Here is a 12,125-nt window from a genome sequence, read left to right on the forward strand (position 1 = left end):
CTGACCCTCCGACAGTGCGGCGCTCCCTCAGCACTGACCCTCCGACAGTGCGGCGCTCCCTCAGCACTGACCCTCCGACAGTGCGGCGCTCCCTCAGCACTGACCCTCCGACAGTGCGGCGCTCCCTCAGCACTGACCCTCCGACAGTGCGGCGCTCCCTCAGCACTGACCCTCCGACAGTGCGGCGCTCCCTCAGCACTGACCCTCCGACAGTGCGGCGCTCCCTCAGCACTGACCCTCCGACAGTGCGGCGCTCCCTCAGCACTGACCCTCCGACAGTGCGGCGCTCCCTCAGCACTGACCCTCCGACAGTGCGGCGCTCCCTCAGCACTGACCCTCCGACAGTGCGGCGCTCCCTCAGCACTGACCCTCCGACAGTGCGGCGCTCCCTCAGCACTGACCCTCCGACAGTGCGGCGCTCCCTCAGCACTGACCCTCCGACAGTGCGGCGCTCCCTCAGCACTGACCCTCCGACAGTGCGGCGCTCCCTCAGCACTGACCCTCCGACAGTGCGGCGCTCCCTCAGCACTGACCCGCCGACAGTGCGGCGCTCCCTCAGCACTGACCCGCCGACAGTGCGGCGCTCCCTCAGCACTGACCCGCCGACAGTGCGGCGCTCCCTCAGCACTGACCCTCCGACAGTGCGGCGCTCCCTCAGCACTGACCCTCCGACAGTGCGGCGCTCCCTCAGCACTGACCCTCCGACAGTGCGGCGCTCCCTCAGCACTGACCCTCCGACAGTGCGGCGCTCCCTCAGCACTGGCATTGGCCTGGATTATTGTGCTCGAGTTTCGGGAATGACTTTTGACTCAGACGAGAAGGAGAGTGGACGAGTCAGAGAGGGGGAGTGAGATGGGGGAAATGCAGCAGGAGAGGGTGAGACAGAATGAGAGCGAGGGGGAATTAGATCGCCACACACTGGCCCCTTCTGAGTTGCTGGATGGGCAATTAGTGCTGGGCTTTGCCCGTGACGCTCACACCCCCCAAATGATAGTGTGACCATTTCCAGTTAAAACATGATGTTGAATTTAGCAGCGTCGAAACAGGCCATTTGCCCCTACTTGAAGCACTGACTCGTTTCCCAATGTTATTCTTGCAGTTGGAACCAGCCTCGCTAGACGAGGAGAGCTGGAGCACGGAGGAGAAATGTTCCACAGTGAGACGCGCGCCGCAGCCCCACTACCCCTCGGAGTCAGACCACTGCCCCAGGGAATGCCTGGCAACATTGGACAACCTCAGTCCCACGGCAGAACAGGGCGTGGCTTACTCTGGCAAAGGTAAGGCCGACAGAGGACAAGGTACCCGGAAAAACTCTTCACCACCCTTTTCGCAGGAACAGGAGGAGGCCATTCAGCCCCTCTCGAGCCTGTTACACAGGAACAGGAGGAGGCCATTCAACCCCTCTCGAGCCTGTTACACAGGAACAGGAGGAGGCCATTCAGCCCCTCTCGAGCCTGTTACACAGGAACAGGAGGAGGCCATTCAGCCCCTCTCGAGCCTGTTACACAGGAACAGGAGGAGGCCATTCAGCCCCTCTCGAGCCTGTTACACAGGAACAGGAGGAGGCCATTCAGCCCCTCTCGAGTCTGTTACACAGGAACAGGAGGAGGCCATTCAGCCCCTCTCGAGTCTGTTACACAGGAACAGGAGGAGGCCATTCAGCCCCTCTCGAGTCTGTTACACAGGAACAGGAGGAGGTCATTCAGCCCCTCTCGAGCCTGTTACACAGGAACAGGAGGAGGCCATTCAACCCCTCTCGAGCCGGTTACACAGGAACAGGAGGAGGCCATTCAGCCCCTCGAACCTGTTATATAGGGACAGAAGGAGGCCATTCAGCCCCTCGAACCTGTTATATAGGGACAGGAGGAGGCCATTCAGCCCCTCGAACCTGTTACACGGGAACAAGAGGAAGCCATTGAATTAGATCACTGCTGATCTGTATCTTAACTCCATCTACCCCCCCTCGGTTCCATAAACCTTAATCCCCTCACCCAACAAAAATCTATCAATCTCATTTTGACATTTCCAATTGATCCCCCAGACTTGACAGCTTTTTGGTGGGGGGAGAGAGTTCCAGATTTCCACTCCCCTGTGTGTGAAGAGGTGCTTCCTGACATCACCCTGAATGGTCAGGCTCCCATTTTAAGGTTCTGCCCCCTTGTTCTGGACTCCGCCCCCCCCCAACCCCACCAGAGGAAACAGGGTCGATAGAGAGAAACTATCAAATCCTTTAATCATCTTAAACCCCTCGATTAGATCCCCCCCCCTTAACCTTCTACACTCGAGAGAATACAAGCCCAGTCTGTGTGACCCACCCTCGTAATTTAACCCCTTCAGCCCCGGGACTATGCTGGTGAATCTGCGCTGAGCCCCCCTCCAGGGGCAATATCTGCCCCCTTGAGGGGGGCAGGGCCCTGGACTGGACATGGTTACACTGGATGGGGGGGTCCGAGCAGAGCTTTGTGGGAACGGTAGTGACAAGTCCACCACACTTTACGGACCTTAACCAGCAGGTCTTATAGAGAGAAAAGGAATTGTCTGGTGTATTCCTCGCTTGGTGTGGGCTGAGTCACCAGATTGCTGTCCTGGGCCCTGACAGAGGTTACAGGCTGCCTCGGTCAGGAACCAGAGGGCATTCACAAAAGTAAATTCAGTCCTTCCATCCCCCCATCCCACCCGACACTCTGCCCCTGTGACAGGGATGGGATCTGCCCTAGTCGTGGGAGGTCTCCCTGAGTCAACTGACCCAACGTGACTCGCGACCCAGACAGAATCGCAGAATGGTCACGCACAGATCGAGGCCATTCGGCCCATCGCCAAATGAGCAGTTCACCGAGTGCCGCTCTCTCCCCATGTCCCTGTGACCCTGCACATTCTTCCTTTTTCAGATAATAATCCAATTCTCTCTTGAAAGCCTCGATTGAACCTGCCTCCTCCCACACTCTCAGGCCGTGCATTCCAGACCCTAACCACTCGCTAAGTCAAAAAGTTTCTCCTCCTGTCACCATCGCCTCTTATGCCAATCACCTTAAATCTGTGCCCTCTCTTTCTCGATCCTTCCACCTGTAGGAACAGTTTCTCCCTATCGACTCTGTCCTGACCCTCTCATCAATACCTCTCTCAAATCTCCTCCCAGCCGTCACTTCTCCAAGGAAAACAGTCCCGGCTTCTCCAATCTATCTCCGTAACTGAAGTTCCTCATCCCTGGAACCAGTCTCGTGAATCTTTTCTGCACCCAGTTATGGACTGGGTGCAGGTCAATGGGACTAGCGGAATAATATTTCAGCACAGTCTAGAAGGGCTGAATGGCCTGGTTTTCTGTGCTGTAGTGTTCTATGGTTCTCTCTAATGCCTTCACAACCTTCCTAAAGTGTGTTTCCCAGAACTGGACACAATACTCCAGCTGAGGCTGAACTAGTGACTTATACAAGTTCAACATGACCTCCCTGCTCTTGTACTCTAGGCCCCTATTAATAAAGCCCAGGATCCTGTTTGCTTTATTAACCACGCCTTCAAACTGTCCTGTCACCTTTAATAACTTAAGATTAATACAACCAGGTCCCTCTGCCCACCCTTTCGAGTTGTGCCCTTTATTTTATTTTGTCTCTCCAGGTTCTTCCTACCAAAATGAATCGCCTCAAATTTCTCCGCATTGAACTTCATCTGCCACTTCTCCGCCCATTCCACCAACCAGTCTATGTCCCTGTGAAGCTCTACACTGTCCTCCTCACAGTTGACAATGTTTCCAAGTTGCATGTCATCCCCCAAGGCCGGCGGCTGAAGATTGGGAGAGGGGTGTGGGGGAGGAACTGTGTCCCAGCAGGTTGGGTGTCACAGGGATGCTGGAGTTACTGGACTCACAGTCTGGAAAACAGCTCAAACCCCAATGCCGGGCAGTTGGAGAATTTGCTTTTCTGTTTTGGTGGGAATCTGGGATTAGCAAAAGCGCAGCAAAGCTGTCAGATTGATGTTTAAACACCCACCTGGCTCCCGAATTCTTTCACAGGATGTGGGCATCGCTGGCCAGGCCACCGTTTATTGGCCACCTCTAATTGCCCCTTGATGGCTTTGCTCAGACACTTCAGAGGGGCAGTTAAGAGTCACCCCCACATCGCTCTAGGTCTGGAGTCACATGTAGGCCAGACCGGGTAAGGAGGGCAGATTTCCCTCCCTAAAGGGGACATTAGTGACCCAGATGGGTCTTTACAACAATCGATGATAGTTTCACGGTCACCATCACTGAGACTAGTTTTCAATTCCGGATTTATTAACTGAATTTACATTCCACCGGTGGCCCTGGTGGGATTTGAACCCTCGTCCCCCAGAGCATTAGCCCGGGCCTCTGGGTTACTAGCCCAGTGACATGACCACTAGGCCACCGTCTCCCCCACAACGTCCATTTAAGGAAGGGTCTGGGTCTCCATGACTCCGAACCCCCGGCGCAAGCAGGGTAACTCTAACCCTGCCCTTTGACTTGGAGCAGCAAGCCCAGTCAGTCACCGTGGTTAGGGGAGGAGGCCCGCTATCGCCCTCTCGGCCTTGCCTCCCACGGCCGCGTCCCCGAGGAGGAGCGGTAGAAAGGGCCGGAGCTCTGGGCAGGGGGTGAGCTTTAACAAGACGGGGGAAACGGCTAAGAAAGCAACTCGATAACGCTGCTGATGTTGTCGTCGTTGACAGGGAGGGCGGCACCAGAAGAGTCTGCAGGCACGGCTCAGGATGGGCCTGAATCCCAGCAGCCATCAGAAGAGACTGCAGCGTTGCACAGTCAGGGAGCACCGGTGAGTGATCCAGAAAATGGTTCCCAATGCTTTTTCATCCCTCCTCCCCACAGTCGTCCTCCAACAACCTGCATTTATCTAGCGCCTTTAACCCAGTAAAACGTCCCCCAGGTGCTTCACAGGAAGGTCAGTCAGACAGAATCTGACCCCGAGCCACAGACGGAGAAATTTAGGGACAGGGGAGCAAAAGCTCGGTCACAGAGGTCGATTTTAAGGAGTGTCTTAAAGGAGGAGAGAGAGAGAGAGAGAGATGGAGTGGTTTAGGGAGGGAATTCAGAGCTTAGGGCCCCAGGCAGCTGAAGGCACGGCCGCCAATGGTGGAGCGATGGGAATCGGGGGATGGTCAAGAGGCCGGAATTGGAGGAGCGCAGAGATCTCGGAGGGTTGTAGGGGCTGGAGGAGGTTACAGAGATAGGGAGGGTTGAAGGGGCTGGAGGAGGTTACAGAGATAGGGAGGGTTGTAGGGGCTGGAGGAGGTTACAGAGTTAGGGAGGGTTGGAAGGGCTGGAGGAGGTTACAGAGTTAGGGAGGGTTGTAGGGGCTGGAGGAGGTTACAGAGATAGGGAGGGTTGAAGGGGCTGGAGGAGGTTACAGAGTTAGGGAGGGTTGTAGGGGCTGGTGGAGGTTACAGAGATAGGGAGGGGTGTAGGGGCTGGAGGAGGTTACAGAGATAGGGAGGGTTGTAGGGGCTGGAGGAGGTTACAGAGATAGGGAGGGTTGTAGGGGCTGGAGGAGGTTACAGAGATAGGGAGGGTTGTAGGGGCTGGAGGAGGTTACAGAGATAGGGAGGGTTGTAGGGGCTGGAGGAGGTTACAGAGATAGGGAGGGTTGTAGGGGCTGGAGGAGGTTACAGAGATAGGGAGGGTTGTAGGGGCTGGAGGAGGTTACAGAGATAGGGAGGGTTGTAGGGGCTGGAGGAGGTTACAGAGATAGGGAGGGTTATAGGGGCTGGAGGAGGTTACAGAGATAGGGAGGGTTGAAGGGGCTGGAGGAGGTTACAGAGATAGGGAGGGTTGTAGGGGCTGGAGGAGGTTACAGAGATAGGGAGGGGTGTAGGGGCTGGAGGAGGTTACAGAGATAGGGAGGGTTGAAGGGGCTGGAGGAGGTTTCAGAGATAGGGAGGGTTGAAGGGGCTGGAGGAGGTTACAGAGATAGGGAGGGTTGTAGGGGCTGGAGGAGGTTACAGAGATAGGGAGGGTTGAATGGGCTGGAGGAGGTTACAGAGAGCTCGGAGGGTGGATATCATCTCGAAAGCCAACAGAATCTGGGCAATGACTCATCGCCATTATTAAACCTGTAACTCAATGTTGGGGTGGTGGGACTCTCAGTTCTGATCAGAATTCCACTTAATGGAGGGATCAACGTCCACTTGGAAAATATTGGGAGCACCGCAACCTCTGTGTCTGTGTGTGTGTGGGTCTGTGTGTGTGTGTGTGGGTCTGTGTGTGTGTGTGGGTCGTTGTGTGTGTTTGTGGGTCGTTGTGTGTGTTTGTGGGTCGTTGTGTGTGTGTGTGGGTCTCTGTGTGTGGGTCTCTGTGTGTGGGTCTCTGTGTGTGTGGGTCTCTGTGTGTGTGGGTCTCTGTGTGTGTGGGTCTCTGTGTGTGTGGGTCTGTGTGTGTGGGTCTGTGTGTGTCTGTGTCTGTGTCTGTGTGTGTCTGTGTCTGTGTGTTGTTGAGAAGACACTGTAAAGGCTATGCTCCTTCCAGGGTGCCAGTCAGTGTGTTTTACTGTTCTCTGTGTGAGTGCTTTGATTAAGATGAACTGTTATTAATTTACAGAGAGAAATCTGTCATGGTTTGCCTCCAACTCCACAAGTCCATGTAAGTACAAATGTGAATGCTTTAATATGTTCCTTGATGTTCAATGGCATTACCCTCACTGACTCCACCACTATCAACATCCTGGGGTTACCATTGACCAGAAACTGAACTGGACCCAGCCATATAAATACTGTGGCTACAAGAGCAGGTCAGAGGCTGGGAATCCTGCGGTGAGTTACTCACCTCCTGACTCCCCAAAGCCTGTCCACCATCTACAAGGCACAAGTCAGGAGTGGGATGGAATACTCCCCACTTGCCTGGATGAGTGCAGCTCCCTTAACACTCAAGAAGCTCAACACCGTCCAGGACAAAGCAGCCCCGCTTGATTGGCACCACATCCACAAACATTCACTCCCTCCACCACCGACACACAGTAGCAGCAGCGTGTGTACCATCTACAAGATGCACTGCAGCAACTCACCAAGGCTCCTTAGACAGCCCCTTACAAACCCACGACCTCTACCATCTAGAAGGACAAGGGCAGCAGACACATGGGGAACACCACCACCTGGAAGTTCCCCTCCAAGCCACTCACCATCCTGACTTGGAAATATATCGGCCGTTCCTTCACTGTCGCTGGGTCAAAATCCTGGAACTCCCTCCCTAACAGCGCTGTGGGTGTACCTACACCACATGGACTGCAGCGGCTCAAGAAGGCAGCTCACCACCCACCTTCTCAAGGGGGCAATTAGGGATGGGCAATAAATTATGGCCCAGTCAGTGATGTCCACATAGCATGAATGAATAAAAAGTAGTGCTGTATTTTAGATTGCTGTTGCCATAATGTTGAACGTCAGTAGAAGGGCAGTGACACTTTGTGCACACTCAGCTTTACCATTGATATCTCTGCGTATTACAGATGGGAGCCTGTTTCTCAAAGGTGTTTAACGGCTGCCCTTTGAAGATCAACGCTTCAGTTTCCTGGATCAACCCAAAGACCAGAGGTAAGAGAGGGGAGTGAGGTTATAAACCAATCACAGTTCACAGTGGATCGCTTGAGGGGAGGGATTTGGGAATGAGCCACATCAGGTCCCGGACCGACAACTTCTCAATTGTAAAATTTTCATCCTTATGTTCCAGTCCCTCCACAGAAACCCCCTATCTCTGTAACCTCCTTCAGACCCTACACCCCTCCGTATCTCTGTAACCTCCTCCAGACCCTACAACCCTCCCTATCTCTGTAACCTCCTCCAGTCCCTACACCCCTCCGTATCTCTGTAACCTCCTCCAGACCCTACAACCCTCCCTATCTCTGTAACCTCCTCCAGCCCCTACAACCCTCCCTATCTCTGAAACCTGCTCTAGCCCCTACAATGCTGGGGTGTGGCGAGGGGAATACTGGCCTTGGAGAAATACAAGTCTTTCATTCTATCTCCAGATCAGTATTTAATCCTGGGTGCAGAAGAAGGAATCTACACACTGAACCTAAATGAACTCCATGAGGACACAATAGAAAAGGTAAAAGATTTATCTTCCTTCTCTTGTTTACACCCCACTAAAAACTCTCACTGGGGTACGGGTCCCGCACAAACTGACTCTCACTGGGGTACGGGTCCCACACACACTGACTCTCACTGGGTTACGGGTCCCAGACACACACTGACTCTCACTGGGGTACGGGTGACACACACACTGACTCTCACTGGGGTACGGGTCCCACACACACTGACGCTCACTGGGGTACGGGTCCCACACACACAGACTCTCACTGGGGTACGGGTCGCACACACACTGACTCTCACTGGGGTAAGGGTCCCAAACACACTGACTCTCACTGGGGTACGGGTCCCACACACACTGACTCTCACTGGGGTACGGGTCCCCCACACACTGACTCTCACTGGGGTACTGGGGCCACACACACTGACTCTCACTGGGGTACGGGTCCCCCACCCACTGACTCTCACTGGGGTACTGGGGCCACACACGCTGACTCTCACTGGGGTACTGGGGCCACACACACTGACTCTCACTGGGGTACGGGTCCCACACACGCTGACTCTCACTGGGGTACGGGTCCCACACACACTGACTCTCACTGGGGTACGGGTCCCACACACACTGACTCTCACTGGGGTACGGGTCCCACACACACTGACTCTCACTGGGGTACGGGTCCCACACACACTGACTCTCACTGGGGTACACGTCCCACACACACTGACTCTCATTGGGGTACTGGGGCCACACACACTGACTCTCACTGGGGTACTGGTCCCACACACACTGACTCTTACTGGGGTATGGGTCCCACACAGACTGACTCTCACTGGGGTACGGGTCCCACACACACTGACCCTCACTGGGGGTACAGACGCAGTGAATCTCCCGATGAAAGCTTGAATTGATGTCGCTTCTTTTCACAGCTGCTCCCTCACAGATGCTCCTGGCTGTTTGTCCTGAACAATGTCCTCATGTCCGTCACTGGTGAGTATTCTTTTATTCTTCCACGGGAAGTGGGCCCAGCATTTATTGCCCATCCCTAATTGCCCCTGGAGAAGCTGGTGCTGCTACTGTCAATGGTGCGCTGACTGGTTGCCGAGGAGATTTAATAAATGCTGCATCTCTCAGCATTGGGCAGGTCTTCATCGTCGAACTGCCATGCTGCGTGGTATAGGTGATGGGCATCTTACAGGCATTCCGATCACAGCAACATCGGTGGCCAGCCTGCCTGCGGAGTTCTGTTTAAGCCGGGGTGATGAAGGGGGTACAGGGGGTGATGACAGGGGTACAGGGGGTGATGAAGGGGGTACAGGGGGTGATGAAGGGGGTACAGGGGGTGATGAAGGGGGTACAGGGGGTGATGAAGGGGGTACAGGGGGTGATGACGGGTACAGGGGGTGATGACGGGGGTAAAGTGGGTGATGAAGGGGTTACAGGGGGTGATGAAGGTGGTACAGAGCGTGATGACGGGGTGTTGGGGTGATGAAGGGGGTACAGGGGGTGATGACGGTGGGGGTACAGGGGGTGATGAAGGGGGTACAGGGGGTGATGATGGGGGTACAGGGGGTGATGAAGGGGGTACAGGGAGTGATGATGGGGGTACAGGGGGTGATGATGGGGTTACGGGGGTGATGATGGGGGTACAGAGGGTGATGATGGGGTTACAGGGGGTGATGATGGGGGGGGTACAGTGGGTGATGGGGGTACAGGGGGTGATGACGGGGGGGGGTACAGGGGGTGATGATGGGGGTACAGGGGGTGATGATGGGGGGGGGTACAGGGGGTGATGAAGGGGGTACAGGGGGTGATGAAGGGGGTACAGGGGGTGATGATGGGGGGGGGTACAGGGGGTGATGAAGGGGGTACAGGGGGTGATGATGGGGGTACAGGGGGTGATGATGGGGGTACAGGGGGTGATGATGGGGGTACAGGGGGTGATGACGGCGGGGTACAGGGGGTGATGAAGGGGGGTACAGGGGGCGATGAAGGGGGTACAGGGGGCGATGAAGGGGGTACAGGGGGTGATGACGGGGGTACAGGGGGTGATGATGGGGGTACAGGGGGTGATGACGGGGGTACAGGGGGCGATGAAGGGGGTACAGGGGGTGATGACGGGGGGGATACAGGGGGTGATGACGGGTACAGGGGGTGATGACGGGGGGGGGGGGGTACAGGGGGTGATGACGGGGGGGGTACAGGGGGTGATGATGGGGGTACAGGGGGGTGATGATGGGGGGGGTACAGGGGGTGATGAAGGGGGTACAGGGGGTGATGAAGGGGGTACAGGGGGTGATGATGGGGGTACAGGGGGTGATGATGGGGGTACAGGGGGTGATGATGGGGGTATCGGGGGCGATGACGGGGGTACAGGGAGTGATGACGGGGGTACAGGGGGTGATGAAGGGGGTACGGGGGTGATGATGGGGGTACAGGGGGTAATGACAGGGGTACAGGGGGTGATGAAGGGGGTACAGGGGGTGATGAAGGGGTTACAGGGGGTGATGACGGGGGTACAGGGGGTGATGAAGGGGTTACAGGGGGTGATGACGGGGGTACAGGGGGTGATGAAGGGGGTACAGGGGGTGATGACGGGGGTGTCGGGGTGATGAAGGGGGTACAGGGGGTGATGACGGGGGTACAGGGGGTGATGAAGGGGGTACAGGGGGTGATGACGGGGGTACAGGGGGTGATGACGGGGGTACAGGGGGTGATGAAGGGGGTACAGTGGGTGTCGGGTTGTGTGGGGGTTTTGTCCTGTTAGGGATGGCCAGTTTCACTCCTTCATTTTGCAGGTAAATCTCTGCAGCTGTACTCCCACAACCTGGCGACACTCTTCGATCAGAGGAAGAACGTTCACAACCTGCATATCTCCCTCCCAGCCAACAGGCTGACCGACAGAATCATCCCCAAGTAAGGATTGTTTTCATCTCCCTATCCTGGCTCTCACCTCCCTCCTCTCTCTTTCTCCATCACAGCCTCTCCCTATTGCATTGATACAACTCCGCTTAGTCCCCCTTCATCCCTCTCTCGCATTCATTCCTCACAATCTCCACAGCCCGCTCTCCTCTTCCTCCTCCCCGCATCCTCATTCTCACTCAGCCGAGTCCATTCAGCCCATCCCCTCTGCTACCTCATCGTTCCCAAGCCTGCTGAAGTTCTGAGCTTCCTTTGACAGAGCTGTAACTGTCAAGCCTGCAACTAACCACACTGACCCTCTGATCCCATTGCAGGAAATTTGCACCCTCTTTGAAAATTCCAGACACTAAGGGCTGCCGAAAGTGCTGTGTAGGTAAGAACTAGACCGCGGAGGAACACTCCCCATCGAGCTATTGTCTTCCCATCTGTCTGTGTGTGATGTTCTGCAGGATTACCTAGTAGATGTGTTCCAGCTCGCCTGTACTGCTCTCCTGTTATTCTACACACCATTGGTTATTCTATATATAATCCAACCCGAACCCCTCGATTAGATTCCAGTCTGTAACTCACTCCCGGGTATCTGTTATTCTATATATAAACCCCCCGAACCCCTCGATTAGATTCCAGTCTCTAACTCACTCCCGGGTGTCTTATATTCTATATATAAACCCCCCGAACCCCTCGATTAGATTCCAGTCTGTAACTCACTCCCGGGTGTCTGTTATTCTATATATAAACCACCCGAACCCCTCGATTAGATTCCAGTCTGTAACTCACTCCCGGGTGTCTGTTATTCTATATATAAACCCCACCGAATCCCTCAATTAGATTCCAGTCTGTAACTCACTCCCAGATATCTGTTATTCTATATATAAACCACCTGAACCCCTTGATTAGATTCCAGTCTGTAACTCACTCCTGGTTATCTATAATTCTATATATAAATCACCTTGAACCCCTCGATTAGATTCCAGTCTGTAACTCACTCCCGGGTATCTGTTATTCTATATATAAACCACCTGGAACCCCTCGATTAGATTCCAGTCTGTAACTCACTCCCGGGTATCTGTTATTCTATATATAAACCACCCCGAACGCCTTGATTAGATTCCAGTCTGTAACTCACTCCCGGGTATCTGTTATTCTATACATAAACCCCCCCGAACCC

At 54.9% G+C, this 12,125-nt stretch overlaps 1 protein-coding gene across 4 annotated transcripts in view; it reads left to right on the forward strand.

The window, feature by feature from the left end:
* LOC121274741 (mitogen-activated protein kinase kinase kinase kinase 2-like) overlaps positions 1–12,125 on the forward strand; it is a 60,897-nt gene that overhangs the window by 40,566 nt on the left and 8,206 nt on the right. For all 4 annotated transcript variants that reach the window (XM_041182081.1, XM_041182082.1, XM_041182083.1 and 1 more), the window contains 8 exons: positions 1,100–1,277; positions 4,678–4,778; positions 6,557–6,598; positions 7,458–7,542; positions 7,977–8,056; positions 8,965–9,025; positions 10,834–10,951; positions 11,272–11,330. In XM_041182081.1, the coding sequence (XP_041038015.1) occupies positions 1,100–1,277; positions 4,678–4,778; positions 6,557–6,598; positions 7,458–7,542; positions 7,977–8,056; positions 8,965–9,025; positions 10,834–10,951; positions 11,272–11,330 (724 nt within the window). The remainder of the gene's footprint in view (positions 1–1,099; positions 1,278–4,677; positions 4,779–6,556; positions 6,599–7,457; positions 7,543–7,976; positions 8,057–8,964; positions 9,026–10,833; positions 10,952–11,271; positions 11,331–12,125) is intronic.

The sequence above is a fragment of the Carcharodon carcharias genome (genome assembly GCF_017639515.1).
Source record: "Carcharodon carcharias isolate sCarCar2 chromosome 37 unlocalized genomic scaffold, sCarCar2.pri SUPER_37_unloc_3, whole genome shotgun sequence".
Classification (NCBI taxonomy): domain Eukaryota; kingdom Metazoa; phylum Chordata; class Chondrichthyes; order Lamniformes; family Lamnidae; genus Carcharodon; species Carcharodon carcharias.